Here is a 26,027-nt window from a genome sequence, read left to right as displayed (position 1 = left end):
AATATATATATGTATGAAACATATATGTGTCTTTCCAGTTGTATTAACATATTCCTTTGTAAAATATTCACTTAATCTTGATGGGTTTATTGCCTTGATTAGAAAAATGAGTTGGCAGGGGCACCTGGCTGGTTCAGTTGGTTGAGTGTCTGACTCTTGAGTTTCCTTGGGTCATAATCCCAGGGTTGTGGGATCAAGCCCAGCATTGGGCTCTGCACTGAGCATGGAGCCTGCTTGGGATTCTCTCCCTCTCCCTCTGCCCCTCTCCCCTACTTGCACTCTCTCTCTCTCTCTTTAAAAGAAAAAAAAGAAAGAAAGGAAAAACGAGTTGGCAGAGTAGGCATTGGTGACTGTTCATTTGTACAAAAAGCTGTACAACCCAATTTCAAATATTTAGCTGAATGTTTGCCCACATTTTAAATTTATGTTTGACATTTGAAATAAGATCCAAATAAGGAAATTGGTACATTTACTTAGAATCACCATGATTCTACAGCTACAAATGCAGAATAATCCAGTTGTGTTGTTTTGGTGACTAAAATACAGTGCTTCCTTTGGTGACCTGACTTTCTGAAATGGGAACAACTTGGTAAAGTTCTGAACAAACACCAAGTACATTCTTTCCTCAATTTATATGATAGTTATATTACTGTGAACTCAGTATATAACAGCATACAATCATAGTTTTGGTGATCTATAAGCCAGAGTTTGATTCTCAACTCAGATAGTTCTAAGTAAGTTTTTCACCTACATGAAAGTCTAATGGAACATTCAAAAGGTGGACATGATGCCTTTTTTCTTTTCTTTTTTCTTTTCTTTTTCTCTCTTTCTTTCTCTTTCTTTCTTTCTTTCTTTCTTTCTTTCTTTCTTTCTTTCTTTCTTTCAGAGGCCTGTCTGCATGTTGAAAGGTGTTTAGCATCCCTGATCCAGTCCACTGTATGTTTATAGTGCTCTTCCAATCCTCAGTCTTGCAATAACCAAAAATGCCTCTTATATTTTCAGAATGCCTCCTAGGGGGCTATATCACAACTTTTGAGAGCCACTGGCTTAAAATGCAAGGTGGCAAATATTTAAGAAAAATAAAATGTTATAGGTGGTATGAATGCACGAGTATTTCTATCTGAATGAGTAAAGAAGAGCTTTATAGAAGTGTTAAGCTGAATCTTGCAGGATCCACACAGACTAGGATAAATGGGCCTATCAGGCAGAAGGACCACATGATAAATTTAATAATGCTCAGAGGCCTGCAAATAGTTTGGTACAACTGGAACTCAAGATGCAGGGTTGGGATCTATGAAGAAACAATTCAGGAAGGTACATAGAAACCAGGTATTGGAAAAGCTTATCTTCCAAGCTAATTAGTTTCAGCTTTTGTGTGTGTGTGTGTGTGTGTGTATGGAGTTTGGAGAAAGGACTGACACTATCAGATTTTCTTCTTAGAAATAAATGTATTAGAGGGATATAGTTTGGGAGGCAAGAAAATCAATTCCTTTTATTATAGACTCTCTATTAGCAATTTTAAGAGTCTACCTTTTAAGGAGCACCTGGGTGGCTCAGTTGGTTAAGCATCTGATTCTTGATTTCAGGTCAGGTCATGATCTCACAGTTGTGAGATTGAGCCCCGTGTTGGACTCTGTGCTGAGCATGGAGCCTGCTTGGGATTCTCTCTCTGCCCCTCCTGTGCACTTTCTCTCTCTCTCTCTCTCTCTCTCTCTCTCTCTCTCTCTCTCTCCCTTAAAAATAAATAAATAAATACATAGATTGAAAAATGGAATCTACCTTTTAGTATTTTCCTGGACCCTAGCTCTCTCAAGAGTGTTATTTTTGGTGTACTTTATTTCTCTCTCAGATTTTGTTTTTAGTCTGCTAGAGCTACCGTAACAAAATATCACGGATTGGGTGGATTTACAAGAGAAATTTGTTTTTTAAAGTTTTGGAGACTGAGAAGTCCAAGACCAAAGTGCCAGCAAGGTAGATTTCATTCTAAGGCCTTTTCCCTTGGCTTGTAGGCAGCCATCATCTTGCTCTTTGCTCACATAGGCTGTTCTTTGTGCTCACACGGATAGAGAGAACAGGAGCCCATGAGTTCTCAGGTGTCTCTTCTCACTGTGTCTTCACATGGCCTTCTCTGTGCCCATATCCCTGATATCTTTTCCTCCTCTTATAAGGACACTAGTCCTGTTGGATCAGTGACCCTACCTTATAACCTCCTCGAACCTTAATTATCGCTTTAAAGACCTTTTCTCTCAGTATAGTCACATTGAAGGTTTGGGCTTTAACATTCACATTTTAGGGGGACACAGTTCTGTATGTTACAGATTTTTTTAGGATAATTTTGAAACTTTTGGACTCATTGTTTCTGATACAGTAATAACCAAACATTTTCCCTATATCTGATATCCTCTTTAATACCAGTTAGATCTTACTGCATTTTCCTTTCTCTTTTGTATCTGAAGGCTATTGAAATCTCCTTTTCAGTTTAATTTCTCTTTAATATGTTCCCTAAGATTCAACCTTACTCTAAGGAAATATTTTCTCTCTAGCTTAACTTGTGTCTTCCTTTTCTTTCTTTAAGATTTTTAAAAATACTTATTTTTGAGAGAGAGAGAGAGAGAGAGAGAGAGCGAGCGAGCAGGGGAAGGGCAGAGAGAGAGGGAGACACATTATCCAAAGCAGGCTCCAGGCTCTGAGCTGTCAGTGCAGAGCCTGACCTGTGCCACAAACTGCAAGATCATGACCTAAAGTGAAGTTGGACACTTAACCGACCCAGCCACCCAGGCGTCCTGCTTCCTTTTCTTTATTTTAATTTCTCCTCTGCTTTCTTGTGGTATTTTGACCAATCATATTCCCTAGAGACAGTATTAAAATTATCAGCATTTTTAATTTTCTTTGGGTCAGCAATAATTTCAGGTTTTTTTTCCTCTAATGTAATCTAAGAAGATGACATAGTTTTCAATAATGCCCATTTTTTTCTTATTGTTTTATTAATAAAAATATCATCCTTTAATGTTTGAGTCTGTAATTTTAGTGTTAAATCTAAAGCCTGAGTTTGAACTCATGGAATGAACAAATTTGGGGTCAACTTGAGTTGGCATAGTTGGGGTGACTCAAGATTGTTGAAAAGCCACATGAATTTAATCTCTCTAAAGTATCCTCCTTTGCTCTGAATGTAGAATAGAATTGGTAAGTAGGATCTGGTCCTACGTATTTGAGCCTGACATTAACAATTTAAGGCTGGAACCTCATCTACCATTGCTTTGTGAACATGGAATTTGACTATCTTTGCTGACTTAGGTGAAAACTATAGTAGAAGCAGAGAAATAATGCAGCCGGAACTCTGACTCTTTCAAGGAAAGACTTTCCTGGCACTCTAAAGGTTCTCTTCTGGTAATAAATAATATTCCCTCTGGTTTTGCTTGTTTGATTATACTGTGACTGATACAGGAGATATAATAACTCTAATATGCTTTTAAAAAAAGCAGTCAATTTTGAAAAATGGTTCATTATAGTCCAAGCAAATTCTAAATTAATTCTAAATATCCAAAGTAGACATGCCTTGTCAAAAAAAAATGAAAAATTTAAGAGTATTTATAAAATCCTGCAAATATCCAGTCAGGAAGGAGGAAAAGCAGCTTTCCTTAAAAGAGACCAAAATTTAGTTGTTTTATTCAGACTTCTTTGCAATACTGAATTCCTAAAAATAATGGAAAATTTGTAAATATTTTAAGAGGAGGAAATGTAATTAAGAATTCCATTCTCAGCTGAAGTATGTTGTTGTGCAAAGGCAAAGACCTAGAAAATAAACTGCTTGCAGATACCTTGCTGACTGGGGGATTCAGAATTAAGAACCAAAGAGTAGAAAAATGAAATCAATGAAGTACAGGGACTTAGGCATAAATAACTGCTGTGAATATAATCACAAAATTCAATATAAAACAAAGCTATTGAAAATAGGGAAATACAGGGTTATAAGAATGAATCATTAAATATAAGAAAAACGGGTCTACTCCTCTCATTAACCATTTGAAACCTGGCAAGTAGGGGAATAAAGGAATGGAAGTACAGGCAGATGAAATTCAGCTTTTTGTACCAGGCAGGATACAAATTCCAGCATCTACACTGAGACCTGAAAGAATAGTAGGAGTTGGCCAGGTGAATGGTAGCTTCTCTGGTGACAACAGCAGAAGTCCATTCTGGCTGAGATGACAAGAAACAGTTTATGGGAAGGATGTTGGGATTTCATAGAAGCAGTCAAAAGGCAGGAGTGCCAGATTCAGAAAGAGAAAGAAACAGGCAGCACTTTCCCCACCTGCACTCACCTGCTGAGATCAGAGCCCCAAAGCAGTAGTGTATACCAGACTCAGGTTGTAAGAAGGTCCTCAGAACCTTGAAAGAGTCATATTATTTCTCCTCCAACAAGTGTTCTCTTGGAAGGACCAGAAGGTATCAACAATCAAGGCAAGAGATAAAATGAATTGTCAAGTAACTAGAAGCATCTCTACCTCTCAAAAAAATTAAGATGGCATATTGCAAGTTCTTGATTTTTAAAATTATTTCATATTTAGAACATGTAGATGCCTTAAATTATTGTGACAGTTTGCTTCCTGTAATGCAAACCCATTATTTTATTGAGTATGACTGACATACAAAAAGCTGTATATACATTTAATACACACAACTTGATGAGTTTGGACATAAGTATACACCCTTGAAATCATTACCACAACCTATGCCTTAAACATCCATCACTGCTAAAAATTTTCTTGCGCCCTTGCTATTTACTGTTAATATGTTTCGTATGTGTGTATAAGAACAGTTAACATAAGATCTACCCTCTTAGCAAATTCTAAGTGTACGATACAGTATTGTTAACTATAGGCACTATGTCGTATCGTAGATCTCTGGGACTTACTCATCTTGTATAACTGAAATTTTGTACCCTTTGAGTAATACATCCCTAAGTCTTTCCCGTTCCTTAACCTTTGGCATCCACCATCCTATTCTCTGCTTCTGTGAATTTGACAATTACATATATGCCTTCTGAGTTAATTTTTCAACTTAAAACATGTAACTACAAAGATTTGGAGACCTTTAATCAAGTGCTATGTTAATACTGTAATATCAAAATACTATGTTGCATTATTTAAAATGTTCAAACTAAATACTTTAAAAGGGAGTGAAAAGAAAATGATGTGGCCACTGTGGAGAACAGGTTGGTGGTTCCTCAAACCCAGAAGGTTGCTGAGGATTAAGTGAATTGATAAAAGTATAATGGCTATGGTAACAACCTCCTATGAAGCAAATATTCAATACATGTCAGCAATCATTTGAATTTAAATAAATGCAAATCCTATGTAAGTTGCTTCAAGAGTAATGTCTGCTTATGCTGTTATCTGTGCAGTTCATTTTTCCTTCATGCCTCACCATTTTATATTAATGATTTCTCACATAAAGGTGTTTTTAAAGACATTTACATTTTCTGACTTTTTTTTTTTTGGTCTGTGTTTTTACACCCATGACTCACAAGTATGAATAAGGAGTGCTCTAAGCAATTCAGATAAAATGCCTTTCTTGGACTGGAATTGGTATTCCTTTTCAATTTTTTAATGAGGTTGGCTTTTACTCACAAGTGTGAAAACTTGCTGCAATTCAAAAATTATTCATGTATTCAGATTTTGGAGTTGGAAGGGACTTTACAATGGTATAAGGGGCTTTAGAATAGCAATACATGAAAAAGTTCATCTCTCCCAATGACATTTATATGGTTACCATCAAAAGTTCTTTGAGGCTAAGGATATTTGAGTTTCTTATCTCTATGGGAAATTTTCTATTTATTTCATGATTCAGTAAATAAAGTTATTTATTTGAATCTTGCCTGATTTAGGCCCTTTACTAGGAAAAAATAATATGTATTTGTGACTTATAATTTTAGCTTGCAAAATACTACTGAGAAGACTGTTGGCCTACTTTACCTGAGGAGAAATTCTGAGCTTGTTTACATGGAGCTGTGATTTTAGGTCTTTCTATATCTGTTATAATTAGTAAAAGCATAAGGAAAGTATCAGCTTTAACATGTGGTAGGGAGTATGCTGTCTTCTGTGAATATCCAAACAATTCTGTTTAGACCTTTTTTCCTCCACTTACCATAGTCCATTGTAGGGGTTTTATAATTTCCAAAGCACTTTGACACATGTCATTTAATTGTCATAAAATCCTGCTGAAGTACATATTATTATCTCCATTGGATAAATGAGAAAGTAGAAGTAATCACATTAGGTATCTTGCCCCAAACCACAAAATTACTAAATGAAATAGCTAGGGCTCACACCCAGGCTTTCTTACTCCAGGGCTCTATTTCCCCATTGCCTCTCAGCTGCCTTTGCCCCTTTACACTAAGGACATTTTGATATATGTTCCCTTCAGCATTGAGCTCAGTGCAGTGCCCAGGCAAAAATAACCATATGAAAGTATGCGTGAAGGAAGGGGTATGGTGGATGACTGTTAAGAACTATGGAAGAAAGGGGCTTGATGAGAAAAAGAACATGGGACTCTTAAGAGTAGCGAGAACTCTTTCTTGAATCTTGTTGCACTAAACTATGAACAGTTTGGAATGAAGGAAAAAAGCTTGTACCTCCTCTAATGATGACATCTCCCCATCTAGACCATCCCCTAGGAATCCACTGACCTCCCCCTCTCCCTCTCCACCCCTGTTGATTACTGTTTCTTGGATTTTGGGCCTCAAGATAGATGGATACCTGATACATCTATGGATTTCAAAGAAGCCATGTTGGCAAATGAAAACCAGTTTTATGAAAAAGTGTCATGATAGTGATTCAAGGAGGAAAAAAGTACCCTGAGGGAATAGAAAGGATGTGCAAGTGCTGAGATGAACTTTTGGTCTCTATGTATACTATTCTTGACTTACCTATCATAGGGACAAAACTCTCAGTTGCTAAATCTCACTTCTTCTGACCATTTACTTTCAGGATTAGAAGCCAGGCCACTAGGAGGGGCACACCATCCCTCCCACCCCATCCAAGTCCAGTAATCATGAGGGATGGACACACAAACAGCCTGTGTTGAGAGGTTGAAGCTAGCCAGTTCCATCCCTCCTTCCTGTCAGGTTCTTCCACGTCTCATCCCCGTCACCTATCATATCTTGTATACGTGCCCACCACTCTTCAGCTCAACACCACATCCCTCTGACTCTTATACTTTAATGGATCACAGTCTTCTAACTAGGTACTGGCGAATCATGTTCTGTTACAAGGAAGACTCTCTGTTTCTTTGACATCTTCATAGAACATTCTTCTCACCATATCTTGTTCACTTCCAGTGGGAAAGCTTATTATTCTCCAAGAATCATAAGACATTTCAGGCTTTCTGCTAATGGTGGAGGGTAGGATTGTTCAGCACTAACTGGGCTCCCCATTTGCCGATTCCCATTATTTTTCCTCTCCTCTCCTGTCAGTGCCTATCCTCTTTTAACACTTAGGTAATGTGACCACACTACTCCCTGTCCCTTCCTCTTTATTCTTTTAGTAGGTGGCCCAGTTATCTGCAGCATCCACTGGAGACTATAGCACTTTGTTTATCCACTCCCAACTACACAAACAGCCATCTTGGTATATTTCAACAGCACATTTGGTTGTTTGTTCTATTGTCTTAACTCTGTTGATTTTACTTTCTTTTCATTCTGGTGCCCTACTCCTTAGGCACCCCTCTCCCCACTGGATTTTATCATCATTTGAATTTTCCATTTCAGATTTCTTAAACTCTTAACATTCTGGACACTCAATTTGCCCTCAGTAAGTTTCTCAACAACTTCTTAATTACTGAATTCAAAGGATTGTTTTCAGTGCATAGCAGTCCTTTATGCTGAATGTGAATTTCTTCTTCTCAAAACTCCCTTTTTCCTTATACCACTTAGTTGCTTTTTTTCCATCTCTTTGGCCTCCCTTTATCATTTCTGCTATGGGCCCTTCCGTAGTATTCCCTGTCTTCCACTGTGACCTTCCTCTTTTCTCACATTGTGTACTCTCTGGCTGCTCTTCTCCGCTCTCATAGGTCTAATAGACATGTGGATGCTGATGACTCCTAAATATCTCCAGCTCAGGTAGAACTTTCCTTTAGATATCCCCTCACACACCCTACCATCAGATCTGTGTCTTTCCATGGATATCCTACACTAAATTCTTAAGTATATCCCACACTAAATTCTTCCTCTTCCCTCCCCAGACTCACTTCTACTTGCTATTTTGAGTCTTAGTTGTCAGGATATACCCAGTCTATGGAACTGAGAACTTGGAAATTGTTCTTTTCCATTCCTTTCTTTCTCCTTCCCATAAACAATGAGTCATAAAGTTATCCTGTTTTCTTCCTCATATATTTTTCTGTTTTTCTTTTCTTCATTTCTCCTCCATTTCATCAGTTCTCTACACTGTTTTCCCCCACTACTCTACCCTCCCAACCTCAGCCTAAGTTTATTCCTTGTACTTCTGCTTCTTTTCTAACCCTTTGTTCAGTTTTGGTTCAGTCCTGCCTTCTGTAAGCTTGGTCTGCTCTGTCCAGGAAAGAGAGCTGAGCTCTTGTTCAAGACCTAGCCCATTACTTCATCACCACTATTCCCAGAGGCCAGGATCAGTCCTTGGATGTTTCATTTCATCTTATTCATTCCTACTAAGTTCAGGAATCTTATTAAGGAAGGGGGGGTCTAGCTTCTTCTCTTTTTTTTCAAATTTTTTAATGTGTATTTAATTTTGAGAGAGAGAGAGAGACACAGAGTATGAGCAGGGGAAGTGCAGGGAGAGAGGGAGACAGAATCCGAAGCAGGCTCCAAGCTCTGTGCTGACAGCTCAGAGCCCAACAAGGGGGCTCGGACCCACTATCTGTGAGATCCTGACCTGAGCTGAAGTCGGATGCTCAACTGACTGAGCCACCCAGGTGCCCCAAGGGTCTAGCTTCTTTTAAAGTTTATTTATTTTGAGAGAGAGAGAGAAAGAGAGAATGCACGCAAGTGGGAGAGGGGCAAAGAGAGAGGGAGAAAGAGAGAATACGAAGCAGGCTCTTCACTGTCATGAACTGTGAGGTCATGACCTGAGCCAAAATCAGGAATGGGATGACGCTTAGCCAGCTGAGCTACCCAAGCACCCCTAGCTTCTTTTAATCTAGGTTTCTATGATGAAACGTTATATAGTTTTTATATCATAAGTTTGATACTTTACCCAAGTGTTTACATTTTTCACATTATAATAATGATATATTTTACAGTAAATAATAAATACTATAGTGAATAAAGAAGAGATAAGTACATTAAGAAATAGTTAATTTAACCAAATAAATTTAGCTCTTTATTCAAATACTAACATAGAAATCCAACATGTAAAACCAAGAAACAAGTAGCTATCCTGGGTAAAACCCAAACACTCAGTTTCCCCACCTTCATTGGTTCCCAAAGGGGTACTCAGAGGGCAGTTTGAAAGCTGATCTAGTGGGAAGAGAGCTAAGCCAGAGAGCAAAAGTTTCAGTCTTAATCTCTGAAACTTAACTCCATGATTTCTGTTGCCTAATCTATGAAGTATAAGTAACACTGCTTTCCCCACCTGCTTTTTAGGGTATTGGAAGAATTTAAAAAGCATATTTGAATAAGTATTTTATAAAGAAAAATAACTAGGTAGATGTAAGGCTTAAAATGATGCTTTATTAAACAGGTGAAATTATATGGCAGGTGAAGGATTCATGGCCATTAAAACCTTAAGAACCACTTTCTTAGAAACAGAAACCCTCCCTCTCTCTCCCCGCATTCTTACCCTCTTTGAGTTTGATGGGCATCTTCTGCTTCTAGTCTACACTCTCATAACACTCTGTGTAATACCCATCATGGGTACCATCTCCTACTTTTCCTAGGAACTATCCAGTCCTGTCATAGAGCAGTTTTAACACGCCATACATAGTAAGGTAGGAAAACAACTAATACAGTGTAGAAATATAATTTGCTAGAAAATACCATAACCCAGATAATTCATCACCTAAGTGTTTTTTTTTTTTAATTTTCTCTATTAGGTCATAACACATTTTGCATTTGATTCTGCTGAAAGGTACATGATGTAATCTCTGATTTTGACTTAGAAACATAAATCTTTATACAGTTTTGGCAAACAGCATTAATTTTTTAAAGATAAAGGATGAACCAGTATTAAGCATGATGTCTGTTCCTTCTGTGTGTGTGTGTGTGTGTGTGTGTGTGTGTGTGTGTGTGCGTTTGTGGGAAGAAGACACCATATGAAAGTGAGGATCAGGTTTACACTTGCCATAGCCCTTTCACTCATTTACTATAGGGCTGCACACACCCAATCCCGGAGCTGCCAAGGAAATTTGCAGTTAACACATAAGTCTGTGATTCTCAGGGAGCCTGGTGGCTCAGTTGGTTAAGCGTCCGACTTCAGCTCAGGTCATGATCTGGCAGTCCGTGAGTTCGAGCCCTGCGTCGGGCTCTGTGCTAACAGCTCAGAGCCTGGAGCCTGCTTCGGATTCTGTGTCTCCCTCTCTCTCTGCCTCTCCCCTGCTCATGCTCTGTCTTTCTCTGTCTCAAAAATAAATTTAAAAAAATTTAAAAAAAATTCTTAAAAAAAAAAAGTCTGTGATTCTCATGCATTCTCCCAGCACACCCCACCCCTTAGAGGAACAGCCCAAGGCTTTGTGGTCCTCAGGGCAGCATCACATGAAAGCGGGCAATGGAAGTATGTAGTCTTTTTTTTTTTTTTTTTTTTTTTTTTTTTTTTTTGCATTTTATTGGGGCAGGGAATGTGGTATGGAGGATACTTTTTTTTTTTTCCTTGAGAGAGAGAGGGAGAGGGAGAGAGTGAGTGAGCGAGCTCTGGGGAGGGGGAGAGGGACAGAGAGAGAGAGAATCTTAAGCAGACCCCATGCTCAGCACAGAGTCCGACAAGGGGCTCAGTCTCACAACTGCTAGATCATGACCTGAGCCAAAATCAGGAATTGGATGCTGAACCAACTGAGCCACCCAGGCACACCTGGAAGATGCATTTCTTGTAAGTTCTTTGACAAAATGAGAAACTCATACATTTTCACTCTTGAATGTCTTTAATAACCACCACAATGGCAAAAATGGCACAACACACATGTTCCACTGCATTGCGGTGGATCCCATGTGTTTGGTGACTGGTTATAACGAAAATCAATATTGATATCCCATTGACCCATTAATGTTTCAAGAATTGGTTGTGACTCCTAACCCTCACTCTGAGTCTATGAATGTGTGAGTAAGAACTCGAGAGTTGATCTCAGCACTCTGTTGCTTTAAAAAATGAATATAGCAAAAAAAAAAAAAAAAAAGAATATAGCACATACAGGTTGTTGATTATCTTTCTTTTTCCCCTAAAGGGTAAAGTTTTACCTGCTTTTCAGTGCCAGTCGGTAAATGAGGTATGCTTGAAGTTATGTTTTTCAGGGTGTGATCTCATCAGGTAACGTGCTGTTTGGTCTCTCCTGACCTGAGTGCAGGAGAAAATGGATCATTATTTTGTGAAAGATATGTAATGGGGTATAAGGCTGTACTGTCTTTCACTTCAATGTTTGCTCAGAGCTTGTTTTGTGATTATACTTAAAATATTATGGGAAGGGCTAGGAACTGGACTCTTGGCCTCTTTAGTGGTCATTCTATTCCTCATCAGGCTTTATACTCTGTTCTCTCTCTGTTCAGTGTGATAATATTAAAGTCTGCTCTCTAGCAATAGCATAATAAAGGAGTTCTCTCAATCACAGCCTTCAGATTTTTAAAGAAATTTTGCTCTGTGGGAAGAACACTGAAGTCTCTATTCCATGATTGCTGTGTTTCCTTCCTACACTAGATCTTACTGAGAAAGGAATGCACAATCTATATAACATATCTGGCTAATTTCTAAAGCAATTGTTGCCAAATTACATTCCCACCTAACTCCTGAGCCCACAATTACATGGCTACTTGTGACTTGCTACGATTCTCAACAATGGTAAAAGTTCTAGGAATGGAATAAGAGAACAATCTGTTTTGAAATGTAAAATTGATACCTTCTTTAGAGCATATCCAGAGAAGAGATAAAGACAAGATAATTTCTAGTTCTTAATCATAATGAATTCCATTTTAGTATATTTCCTTAGAATCTGGAATCAACACTTCCATATGTGCTTGAGAGGAAGTATAATCAAGTGCTTGTAAATCTATATTAGGTGTGACAATTTGCTTAAACTTTTTTTGTTGTGTTGTTAGCAAGAGCAGAGGGGGTGTGACGCAGTGGAAAGAACAGTGGGCCAAAGTTATGAGCTCAAGTCTGATCTTCCTAGCTATTAAAGCTTGGGCAGGTCACTTAAAATCAATCAGTTGATCAGTTGATTGATTCATTCATTCAGATATCTATTTTGCACCAGCATTGTGCTATGACATGGAATCTGTATCTGCAAGATAGGGACAGTAATTTGAGATTAAAATGAGGTAATACATGTGACAATACTGTTTATGATAGAATGCCATTTATTTTGAATCACATGGTAAAAATGAAATTGAGAAAAATAAAAATACTTTTTAAAAGAAGTAATTGGATCCTTTAATGTGGTATCATAAAATGTCTCGTATTATTTATAAAAGATTAATATAGAATAGTTTTTAAAAAAACATTAATTTTTGAGGAGATAGGTCTTTCTTTGGAAGTTAGACATACTCAGAGCAATTCACACTGATGATACTGGGTGTTATTTTCTGAAGTTACAGTGGCTCAGCTTTTACTTCAGGAATAGATAAACAGTCATAACTGATCTCGACTAACAGGAAATGTGTCTATCCCTAGAATCCTGATTTGACTAAGGGGATAAATATGTGGGTTCAGAATATTTGAAAATGGACTTCAGGAGTTTTAATTAAAACTCATTAGTTTATATAGAGGTAATAGAAGTGACTTTTGGTGGAAAAAATTCCAGTAGTCTGTCATTCTCTGCTGGGTTTGGCCTCATATCAGATTCCAAGATGGGACGGAGTTGTGCAGTGACTTGAACAGAAACAGTGGCTGCATTTTGGTCACTTTAAATGTCATATTTTTGTTTGATGTGAACACCAATGATTCCTTGTTTAATAGTGTTTTTTGTTATATAGAAGATAAAAATCTGTTTAAAGTAACTACTGTTCTGGGTACCTGGGTGGCTCAGTTGGTTAAGCGTCTGACTTCAGCTCAGATCATGATCTCTCAGTTAGTGAGGTGTTTTTTTTTTTTTTGTATTTTTTTTTATGTTTATTTTTTTTTTAATATATGAAATGTATTGTCAAATTGGTTTCCATACAACACCCAGTGCTCATCCCAAAAGATGCCCTCTTCAATGCCCATCACCTACCCTAACCTCCCTCCCACCCCCCATCAACGCTTAGTTTGTTCTCAGTTTTTAAGAGTCTCTTATGCTTTGGCTCTCTCCCACTCTAACCTCATTTTTTTTTCCTTCCCCTCCCCCATGGGTTTCTGTTAAGTTTCTCAGGATCCACATAAGAGTGAAACCATATGGTATCTGTCTTTCTCTGTATGGCTTATTTCACGTAGCATCACACTCTCCAGTTCCATCCACGTTGCTACAAAGGGCCCTATTTCATTCTTTCTCATTGCCATGTAGTACTCCATTGTGTATATAAACCACAATTTCTTTATCCATTCATCAGTTGATGGACATTTAGGCTTTTTCCACAATTTGGCTATTGTTGAGAGTGCTGCTATAAACATTGGGGTACAAGTGCCCCTATGCATCAATTCAGTTAGTGAGTTTGAGCCCCACATCACACTATGCTGACAGCTCAGAGCCTGGAGCCCACTTCAGATTCTGTGTTTTCCTCTCTCTCTGCTCCCTGTCCCCCATTCTCTCTCAAAAATAAAAAAATAAACATTTAAACATAAAATAAAATAAAAATAAAAAAATAAAATAGCTACTGTTCTGGGGTACCTGGGTGGCTCAGTCAGTTGACTGCCTAAGTCTGGATTTTTGGCTCGGGTCATGATCCAGAGTCATAAGATTGAGGCCCGTGTTAGACTCCACACTGAGCATGGAGCCTACTTAAGATTCTCTCTCTCTCTCTCTCTCTCTCTCTCTCTCTCTCTCTCTCTCTTTCTCTCTCTCCCTCTGCCCCTCCCCTGGACTCATGCTCATGCTCTCTCTCTCAACAATAAAGTGAAATGAAATGGAAATGAAATGAAATGAAATAATAAAATAAAATACTACTGTCTGACTTCCCATAATTCTGGGAAAAAAGCTTCAGAACAGAGATTTGAAATTACCAAAAACAAACAAGCAAGCAAGCAAAGAAACAAAAACCAGTCCCAGTGCCCCACCCTGAGACACCAGAATGTAAGGACAGGCCTGTAGGAAGCAGGGCTGGCCCCTGCATCCGTATTCCTTCAAGGGGTGGTCCCATGTGGTCTTGCTCAAAGGAAGAAGCAGTCCAGGCAAAAGGAAAGGTCTTGCCTGCTTTGGGGAGAAAATCAGTGCTCAGGTTGCTTGCCTTTGCTGTCCCACCATAGCAAGTCAAGTCATAAGAATGGGTTAAAAAATTTTCTATGTCATCTATTTCCTTTTCTTCTTCACAGCAGCCTCATGTTGTAGGTCAGGTGGGTATTATTAATCTTTCTTTTACAGAGGAATAAATTGAACATCTGGTTAAGTAACTGCTAAACATTACACAGCAAATAAGTAGCAGGAGAAGCGCTTGCAGTCAGGTCTTCTTAACTCTCAATTCTGCAGTCACTTGGCTGCCCACTGCCTTTCATTCAACACAATCATATGTTGGAAGTAAAACAAGGAAGCAACCCCATCCCTTTAGGAGAACCTCAGAGATGTTTGACATAGAAGCAGGGGCTTTGGGAGGAGGGGAGGTAAGTGATCATAAACTAATTTGCCACAACAGAGAATTAGTTACCAATGATGGGTGATTTGCACATCTTGATAACGATGGGTTGGAATGGTACAGACACACCTCTGGAATAATCTGTACTTCTTCTAACATAGCCTTTCTTCTGCAAAGAGCTTGGTAGCACTTTGAATCCAATCTGAGCTATACTAAGGATTCTTTTTGGGAAAAGGAGGTCAGCCTAGACATCTTTATATTCAAAAGGAGTGACAAGATACCAAAGACTTGGAACTGAACAAATTAGCCACGTGAGCATTCTTTATGAAGATTAAAGCAATAGAAATGTCCTCCTCCTCATACTGCAGCATTTTAGAGTATGGGAAGATGCTTGTCAATGTTTCTAAGTTCTGTGGTGGGAGGTGCAAAATCAATGTACAAATAGACAGCTAGAAATTCCGAATAGGATAGAACAAAAGAATGCATTATAATGAACATGTTGATGGGAAGATGTGTGAGATAACATCATACATCTTTTTTTTTATATCACATTTCGACAGTCTTCATTATGTGTGCCTGTATTTTCTGTTCCTTTAGCTCAGAAGTTGGCAGAATCTATTTTGTCTTAAAAAATATAACATGTGCAGTCACAACTTTCCATTTAGTGTGTTGTGCTAAACATCCAAGGGACAGATTCAGATAAAACTCACAGTATTCAAATTAATGCCAAATTTTCTCACTTATTAAAGGACCCCTAAATCTGTGACTCATTCATTTCTCAGGTTTATCATGTTGAGGAATAACTTTATTAGGTAGCTAAAGGTCTTGAGATTTTTCAGTCCAAGTTTGATAGTATTTTTAAAAATCATACTAGAAATTGGTTATATTTTTCCCCTTAAAATATAAATTTCAGTGCTTTTCCCCCTAACAGCTGACCTTGACCTGAGAAGGAGCACTTCCTGGAACAAGATGACTTATTGTTAGTAGTGATTGCTTTTGGAGGCAGTGATGCCGTTGAGGGCCCAATCCCTGTTGCATCTTGTTGGATCTTTGTATTTCATATTTGGCCAGGCCTGTGCCTTGTATAGAGCAGACAAATATTATAAGTGTTGGACATGGATGAAGTCATCATTTCTTCCAACTCTTCCATTTTGAGGAAATAAGTCCCCAAAAGGTGCCTTCACTTAGGAAGAACTAATTGAGTGAAAAGCTAAATCTAAAATCCAGGACTCTCATTTCAGGACCTCCAGTCTTGTGCCCCATTCACTAGTATGATAAATACCTGTTGGTTCAATAAAGCACTAAAACTGTCTCTGCAAAGGTCATAAATGACCTTTGTCAAACCCTTAAAAAAATGTTTTTAAGTTTATTTATTAGAGAGAGACAGCGCAATTGGGGAGGGGCAGAGAGAGAGAGAATCTGAAGCAGGCACCACACCAACCAGTGCAGAGCCTGATGTGGGGTTTGAATCCACAAAGCCAAGAGATCACGACCTGAGCCAAAACCAAGAGTCGGACACTTAACCTACTGAGCCACCCAGGCACCCTGCCAAACCCATTGTTTTTTCCATTTCTAATATGCCTCAGTCTGTATCCCTGGAAAACAGAGAAAAGAGAGCTCCCAGACACAGCCACCTCAGCTTCCTAATTTCTGATTGAGGAAACGATTTGTGCCATCCTTGCCTGCCTTCTCTTGAGCCAGTGTACATCTATCCAAGATCCATCCTTTTACCTGGGCTCAATCTCATCCCTTCAGCTTCTTCAGGAGCTTTCTCTGTCAAGGGTATGCCTTCCTCTGCAGTTGCAAATATCTCCTCTTTAAACTTGCCTCTGGGCTGCCGATTTACCTTTGAGGTAGAAACACACGCAAGTCTGACATCCCCTGATCCTTGCTCCCCTCCACTTCCACTACTTTTCTCACAATAACCTTCTTAAAAGAGCAGTTTATTTATTTCTGTCCACACCATTCCCCCACCTCCACCCCAGCTCCCTATTGTGTGGCCTTTCCTTGCCTGTCCTGTAATGGATGCTGCTAGCATTTCTAGTGCTTCCTAATTATCAAATCCCATGGATATTTTTTCATCTTTATTGCACTTTTCTGTGACATTTGGCGTTGCCGACCTGTTTGGGACAAGTATTATCTATTTTGGTGGCCCAGCATCTAAATCCATTTCCTTTGGGGAAATTTTCCACCTTTTGAGGCAGGACTTGTCTCCCAAATGCCAGATACTTACCCTCTCTGTGTCTTTTCTTCACCGCCCTCTCTCCTGTAATGGAGATATTTCACAAGGATCTGATTTGATACCCCTTGTCTCTCTATATCAGTGCTTTTCAATCTTTTTTATATCATGACACACACAGTAAAATAATAATATTTCACACTGAGGGTAAACAGGAGGGGATTTGGAGGTGGCTGTATGGGAAGTTTGGCAGACAACAGCTTGTATTTTCTTTATATTACATACATATGATAAGAAAAATAGAATTAAAACCTTCCAAAAGAAACTTTTTTTTTCAAACTTTTTCTTGAGACATTGGAGTTTGCTTCTGTGACTATAACCTCTTTATAATAGGTTTTATGCTTGAATAGCTTGGAATTCCTTTTTTTTTTCAAGGTTTTATTTAAATTCCAGTTAGTTAACATGCAGTGTAATATTAGGTTTAAGTGTAGAATTTAGTGATTAAGCACAGACAATATCCAGTGCTCATCACAAGTGCTCTACTTAATCCCTATTTCCTATTTAACCTATCCCACCACCCACCTCCCCTCTGGTAACCATCAGTTTGTTCTCTATAGTTAAGGGTCTATTTCTTGGTTTTCCTCTCTTTTTCTCCCTTATGTATATTTGTTTTGTTTCTTAAATACCACATACAAGTGAAATAATATGGTACTGTCTTTCTATGACTGACTTATTTTCATAGCATAATACTCTTGAGCTGCATCTACATTGCTGCAAATGGCAAGATATCATTCTTTTTTATAGCTGAGTAATATTCTGTGTGTGTGTGTGTGTGTGTGTGTGTGTGTCTGTGTGTGTGTGTGTGTCTGTGTGTCTGTGTGTGTCTGTGTGTGTCTGTGTATACCACATCCTCTTTATCCATTCATCAGTCAATGGACATTTGGGTGCTTTCCATAATTTGGCTATTGTTAATTATGCTGCTATAAACATTGGGGTGCATGTATCCCTTCAAATTATTATTTTTGTATCCTTTGGGTAAATAGTACAATTGCTGGATTGTAGAGTAGTTCTATTTTTAACATTTTAGGAACCTTTATACTGTCTTCCAGAGTAGCTGCAGCAGTTTGCATTCCTGCCAACAGTATAAGAGAGTTCCCCTTTTTCCACATCCTTGCCAACACCTGTTGTTTCCTGTGTTATTAATTTTAGCCATTCTGACTGGTGTGAGGTAATATCTCATTGTAGTTTTGATCTGTATTTCCCTGATGATGAGTGATGTTGAACATCTTTTCATATGTCTGTTGGCCATCTGTATGTCTTCTTCGGAAAAATGTCTATTCATGTCTTCTGCCTATTTTTTAAACTGGATTATTTGTTTTTATGGGTGTTGACTTTTATAAGTTCTTTTTATATTTGGATACTAACCCTTTATCAGATATTTTATTTGCAAATATCTTCTCCCATTCCATAGGTTGCCTATTAATTTTGTTGATTGTTTCCTTTGTTGTGCAGAAGCTTTTTATTTTGATGTAGTTTCAATAGTTTATTTATTTTTTAATGTTTTTATTTATTTTTGAGACAGGAGAGACAGAGCATGAGCAGGGGAGGGGCAGAGAGAGAGAGGGAGACACAGAATCCGATGCAGGCTCCAGGCTCTGAGCTGTCAGCACAAGCCTGAGGCGGGGCTTAAACTCACAGACTGTGAGATCATGACCTGAGCTGAAGTCAGACGCTTAACTGACTGAGCCACCCAGGCACCCCCCCAATAGTCTATTTTTGCTTTTGTTTCCCTTGCCTTAGGAGGCATATCTAGTAAGAAGTTGGTACACCCAATGTCAAAGAGGTTCCAGGGGTGCCTGGGTGGCTCAGTTGGTTAAGTGTCTGACTTTGGCTCAGGTCATGATCTTGCGGTTCATGAGTTCAAGCCCCACATTGGGCTGTCTGCTGTCAGCACCTGTGACAGCACACCTTTCCCACTTCAGATCCTCTGTCCCCCTCTTTTCCTGTCCCTCCCCTGCTTGCATGTGCTCTCTCTCAAAAATAAATAAACATTAAAAAAAAGAGGTTACTGTTTGTGCTCTCTAGGATTTTAATGGTTTCCTATCTCACATTTAGGTCTTTAATCCATTTTGAATTTATATTTGTTTATGGTGTAAAAAGTGGTCCAGTTTCATTCTTTTGCGTGTTGCTGTCCAATTTTTCCAGCACCATTTATTGAAGACACATCTTTTTTCCATTGGATATATCCTTTTCTGCTTTGTTGAAGATGAATTGACCATATAGTTTTGGGTTCATATCTGGGTTTTCTGTTCTTTTCTATTGATCTATGTGTCTGTTTTTATGCCAGTTACCATACTGTCTTGATCACTACAGCTTTGTAATATAACTTGAAGTCTGGAATTGTGATGCCTCCAGCTTTGCTTTTCTTTTTCTGGATTGCTTTGGCTATTCAGGGTCTTTTGTAATTTCATATACATTTTAGGATTGTTTTAGCTCTGTGAAAAAAGCTGGTGGTATTTTGATAGGGATTGCATTAAATATGTAGATTGCTCTGAGGGCTACAGACATTTTAACAATATTTATTCTACCATGGAATGTTTTTCCATTTCTTTGTGTCCTCTTCAGTTTCTTTCATCAGTGTTTTATAGTTTTCAGAGTACAGATCTTTTACCTTTTTGGTTAGGTTTATTCCTAGGTAATTTATGGTTTTTGATGCAGTTGTAAATGGGATTTTTTTCCTTGATTTCTCTTTCTACTGTTTTGTTGTTGGTGTCTAGAAATGCAACAGATTTCTGTGTGTTGATTTTATATCCTGCAACTTTACTGAATTCGTGTATCAGTTCCAACAGTTTTTTGATGGCATCTTTGGGTCTTCTATATAGAGTATCATGTCATAGTTAAAATATTTAATTTTTTTAATGTTTATTTTTTTTTTAATTTTTTTTCAACGTTTATTTATTTTTGGGACAGAGAGAGACAGAGCCTGAACGGGGGAGGGGCAGAGAGAGAGGGAGACACAGAATCAGAAACAGGCTCCAGGCTCCGAGCCATCAGCCCAGAGCCTGACGCGGGGCTCGAACTCACGGACGCGAGATCATGACCTGGCTGAAGTCGGACGCTTAACCGACTGCGCCACCCAGGCGCCCCTTAATGTTTATTTTTGAGAGAGAGAGAGAGAGACAGTGTGTGAGCAGGGAGGGACAGAGAGAGGGAGACACAGAATCCCAAGCAGGCTCCAGGCCGTGAGCTGTCAGCACAGAGCCCAATGTGGGGCTCGAACTCACGAGCTGTGAGATCATGACATGAGCCGACTGAGCCACCCAGGTGCCCCTTTAGTTAAAATATTTAAAATCTGGCTTCTTCCTTGCTTATTTGGATGCACTTTATTTCTTTGTGTTGTTTGATTCCTCCAATAGGACTTCCAGTAATATGTTAAATAACAGTAGTAAGAGTGGACATCCCTGTGTTGTTCCTGACCTTAGAGGAAAAGCTGTCCATTGTTCCCCATTGAGGATAATATTAGTTGTGGGTTTTTGTATATGGCCTTTATTATGTTGAGGTATGTTGCCTCTATCCCTACTTTTTGAGTTTTTTTAAATTTTTTTATTTTTATCATGAATCAGTGTTGCACTTTGTCAAATGCTTTTTCTACATCAGCTGAAAGGAAAATATGGTTCTTAGGTGGTGTATCACATTGATTGGCAAACATTGAACCACATTTGCAGTCTAAGAATAAATCCAACTTGATTGTAATGAATGATTCTTTTAATATACTGTTGGATTTGATCTACTAGTATTTTATTGAGAATTTTTGCATCCATGTTCATCAGGGATATTGGCCTGTAGTTCTCTTTTTAGTGAAGTCTTTATCTGGTTTTGGTATCAGGGTGATGCTGACCTCATAGAATGAATTTGATTGGCTTGCAATTCCTAACCAAGACTTTGATTTTATGTTAAAAGTCTATTTATTTATTTTGAGAGAGAAAGAGAGCACGATCAGGGGAAGGGCAGAGAGAGATGGGGAGAGAGAGAGAATCCTAAGCAGGCTCCACACTGTCAGCGCAGAGCCCAACATGGGGCTTGAACTCACAAACGGTGAGATCATGACCTGAGCCGATACCAAGAGTCATATGCTCAATTGACCGATCCACCCAGATGCCCCACCTAACCAAGACTTTTAAAATGATAATCTCTTCAAATTCTTGGCCACCACGAAACAGTGAGGTTTCCACAGGGCACATCATCAGATCCTGCTCTGATTTGGCCACTCTTCATGGAGCTTCACATTGAAGCTGTTCATGGCTGAAGGAGACTGGAGAACTCTGACCCCTCAAGAATCTATCAGCCAAAACAAACAAACAAACAAAAAGAATCTACTAGCCATACTGAGGCTTGTAGGGATCAATTTCTTGCAGCAGACCTGCAACCCATTGAAGACACAGTGTCATGGGCATGCTGATTGGGAAGCTCTGTCTATACCATTTCCTCTCAGCCTTGTTTCTTCTCAACATATGTGAGGGACTCACAATGGCATATTTTTTAAAACTCCTGGATATTCTGTTACATTCCTCATAGAGACATTCTCCATACTTCCCACTCTACTTAAGAATGAGTATTCCAGGGGTGTCTGGGTGGCTTGGTTCGTTAACCGTCTGACTCTTGATTTTGGCTCAGGTCATGATCTCATGATGAGGGATCAAGCCCTGCATCAGGCTCTGAGCTGACAGCACAGAGTCTGCTTGGGATTCTCTCTCTCCCTCTTGCTCTGCCGCTCCTCTGCTCATGCTCTCTCTCTCTCTCTCTCAATAAATAAATAAACTTTAAAAAAATATTGCAAATAATGGGTATTCTACACCCTATCTCATATAAATTTTACCCAATATCTTGGCTATAACTATCATACGTATGGATGATACCTACACCTTCCTCTATGTTCAGCCTCAACCTCTCTCTTGGGGCCATTCCACATTTCCTGCTTCCTGAATTTCGTTATCATGTACACATCTTGCCAATAATTTGCAGTTAGTGTATTTAAAACTGAACTCATCCACCTTTCCTAAATCTGTTCTTCTTCCTGTGTTCTTTATCTCTATTTTAACAACTACCACCTTTCCTGATACAGATTTCCAGCCCTCTTTGACTTCTTCCTTTGCCAGCTGATTATTTGCCAAATCTGGTCAAGTTCATCTCACTGTGAGCTCTTGACATCTGCCCTGTCCTCTTCATTTGTAATTTATATCTAGTATGTTGCAGTAAAACCATACTTTTCATATTGCCAGTTAGGTTTAGTGGGTTCCCCCCGCCATATTATATATTTCTACAAGAGTAACTTCCAAGAATAGCCCTCTGCATTTTTTGGGGGTACTTGTGATTTGACACCTCATACTGTTGTTACCTGTGAACCTGTTTTATTGCCCTTCCTAATCTGTAATTTCTTAAAGGGGAAATGACACTACAGTTTTCTGTGCCTGCTGCAACAAATTGTCAGAAAGTTGGTGGCTTAAAACAACACAAATTTATTTTCTAACAGCGCTAGAGCCTCAAAGTCTGAAATCAAAGTGTTAACAAGACCACATCCCCTCTGGCAGCTCTAGGGAAGAACCCTCCCTTGGCTCTTCTGACTTCCGGTGGCAGCTGGCATTCCTTGGCTCATGGCCGCATCACTCCAGGCTCTGCCCTATCGTCACATCACTTTCTCCTCCCTGTGTCTGTCTCTCATCCCTTTCTTGTGAGGGTACATGTGATGGCATTCAGTGCCCACCCAGATGTAACCTCCTCATCTCAGGGTATGCGTCTCATCAGCAAAGACCCTCTTCCCAAATAAGGTAGCATTCACAGGTTCCAGGAATTAGAACATGGACGTCTTTTGGAGAGCCATTTTTCAATCTACCACCTCTCTGAGTAAGTGTTCTTAAAAGCCATGCGTAATATTTTCAACGTGAAATATTTTGGTTTTCCTCAGGATTAGTAAAATAGAGAGAACTAGTGTTAAATCAAGGTATACAAAGCAAAGATGATACCAAATTCAACATTCTGTTCAATAGCTAGCAGAGAGATACTGTGTCAGACAAACCAGCCAGGTGCTACCGACATGTTCAGAGCAGAATCAAAGCAGAACTGCTTCTTTCAGTGCAGTGGGTCTGTATTATCCCAGCATTAGGACATGCTCATTCTGTAACTCCAGGGGCCATCCTTATAAGTTATAGTGAATCAAAAGTTCTGACACACTAAAGAATAATAACTTCTACCATTTTTGCAGAAAAATGTTATGATTTTGCTTCATTTTGTTTTTAAAACATTTTTTTAAAGTTTAATTTTTTAAAATGCTTATTTATTTTAGAGAGAGAGAGAGAAATACAAGTGGAGGAGGGACAGAGAGAAAGGGAGACACAGAATCCGAAGCAGGTTCCAGGCTCTGAGCTGTCAGCACAGAGCCTGATGCGGGGCTCCAACCCACAGACTGCAATGCAAGATCATGACCTGAGACAAAGTTGAATGCCTAACTGACCCAGGTGCCCCAAAAGTTTATTTGTTTATTTTGAGAGAGAGAGAGAGAGAGAGAGAGAGAGAGAGCAAGCGAGCACGAGTGGGAGAGGGGCAGAGAGAGAGGGAGAGAGAGAATCCCAAGCAGGCCGTGCGCTGTTAGCTTACAGCGTGATGTGGGGCTTAATCCCACGATCTGTGAGATCATGATGTGAGATGAAATCAAGAGTCAGATGCTCAACCAACTGAGCTTTTAAATATTTTTAATCCTGTCATTGTACAAAACATTGATTTCACCACATATTTATGGAGTGTTTAGCACTATGATAGATTAAATGGGGAAATAGATTAAATGTATATATGTAATTTAAACTAATTCTATCACTAAGCAAAAGTATGAAGTAGATGAAGTCTTTAGGGGTATGGTTGTATTTCAAAAACAATTTGACCTTCTGGGATCTAGTGCCTTCATATTTGTGCATGTATGTTTATACATAAAGGAGCGTCAAACATAACGTTAATATAAAGCATTATATTGCATAGGCCAAATCCGACAGACTTCTCCAAGAAGACAGGCCTTTATTGTCTTGTATTCTAGCTTCCGTTTTTCAGGCTTTCAGAAAAGGTGTAAATGGTATTATTTTTGAAAAGGAAAGCACACCATCTAGGTGGCCGCCTGGAATAGATGGCTACTTTCTCCCTGCATCCATGGAGTCCTGATTCCGATTACTATAATCCATATAAACAATAAGTTAGGACATCTTACATTTGACTTCAGGACTCATTTAAACTGAAGAGGAAAAAAAAAGCAACGAGATGAGGAAGTAAAAAATAAATCTCCTAATTTATGATTTCAGAAAATTATCGCAGTTCTTTTTTCTTCCCTCTTACTAGTTGGAAGTTTTAGCACACAACCTTTCTGTTGTACTTGAGCAGAGAGGCAGGAAAACCCATTAGCAGTTCAGCAGTGCTGCTGGCAGACCTGTCAGACTGCGGCCCTTGGCCACAGTGATGGAGCTCGTTAGGATTTGGAGGCTTCATGCAAGCATGCAGTTGTGGACTTTGGCAATGTTCGTTCATCTGCATAGGACAGAATCCCAGCTTCTACCTCCGGGACACATTCGAACCGATATGTCCTGCTTCATAAGGCATAAATGGGGCTGATATTTATTTGGAATCATTAATTTCTCCTTTCCCTTAAAAAATATTTTTATAATACTGAAAGAAAAAGCAGCTTCTTGCTAATTAGAGTCCTCAAATGTCAAGAAAGAGAATCTGGTAGTAATGGAAAAATAGAATCATAGATGAATGATTCACCAGTGGATGGAAGAATATATGTGTGTAGATTTTATGCTGCAGGATGTTTATATGTCCAACATGGTCAAAAATAAAAGCGAAATTTTCTCTTTACCATAAATGGTAGGGTTTCGGCCAGTTCCTTGGTGATTTAAATAGGCTGCACAATGTGTCACATGGAAAACCAAGAGTTTAGTATAAAGCAGAGTGTTCTTTCACAGTCTGTTGACATTAAATCCCCGCCTTCCCCATCCTCATCACTTCTGTTAGGTGAGAACTCTTCATTCATCCATCCATTTCAACAAACATTTAAACAGTACCTATTACGCAGAAGGAGTGGGAAAGACAAGTGAACGGTCACTGGAGCTGTGGCACGGCGGAGGAGGTACAGGCATGGAGGAACCCAGACCAGACTGAGTGGGGTGATATCTGCCAGGCCAGAGCGCCAGGAAGGGGCCATTCTCCAGCAAGCAGCTCTTGCAGTCTATGGAATGGCGGTGCACAAAAGCCCAGGGACGGGCGGGCACCTTCTTTTTTTTTTTTTTTTTTTTTTTTTAATTTTTTTTAACGTTTACTTATTTTTGAGACAGAGAGAGACAGAGAGAGACAGAACATGAACAGGGGAGGGGCAGAGAGAGAGGGAGACACAGAATCGGAAGCAGGCTCCAAGCTGTCAGCACAGAGCCGACGCGGGGCTCGAACTCACGAACCGTGAGATCATGACCTGAGCTGAAGTCGGTCGCTTAACCAACCGGGCCACCCAGGCGCCCCGGGAGGGCACCTTCTAAGGGCTTAACTGGGACAAGTTAAGGGATGAAGCTGCAGATTCAGGTAGGGGTCAGAATTACAAGCCAAAATCAGGATTTTATGTTCTTTTCTTTTCTTTTTTTTTTTTTTTTAAGAAAATTTTTTTAATGTTTATTTATTTTTGAGAGATAGAGCACAAGTGGTGGAGGGGCAGAGAGAGAGAGGGAGACACAGAATCCAAAGCAGGCCCCAGGCTCCAAGCTGTCAGCACAGAGACCGACGCGGGGCTCGAACCCATGAACCGTGAGATCATGACCTGAGAGAAGTCGGACGCTTAACCGACTGAGCCACCCAGGCACCCCAGGATTTTATATTCTTAAAATATTCTGAAGTATTTTAAACTGCTGACAGATTTTAAATAGGGAAGTGATATGAGAATTGATTTCCACT

At 39.2% G+C, this 26,027-nt stretch overlaps 1 protein-coding gene across 1 annotated transcript in view; it reads right to left on the bottom strand.

Moving 5' to 3' along the window:
- RFXAP (regulatory factor X associated protein) overlaps nt 1-26,027 on the bottom strand; it is a 78,408-nt gene that overhangs the window by 32,580 nt on the left and 19,801 nt on the right. Inside the window, exon 2 of the mRNA XM_040447942.1 lies at nt 16,604-16,718. Within this exon, the coding sequence (XP_040303876.1) occupies nt 16,604-16,718 (115 nt within the window). The remainder of the gene's footprint in view (nt 1-16,603; nt 16,719-26,027) is intronic.

Source organism: Herpailurus yagouaroundi, unplaced genomic scaffold, assembly GCF_014898765.1.
Source record: "Herpailurus yagouaroundi ecotype Mexico unplaced genomic scaffold, PumYag 197, whole genome shotgun sequence".
NCBI classification, from domain to species: Eukaryota; Metazoa; Chordata; class Mammalia; order Carnivora; family Felidae; genus Herpailurus; species Herpailurus yagouaroundi.
Note: the sequence above shows the minus strand (reverse complement) of the source record. Positions and strands in the feature narration are given on the sequence as shown.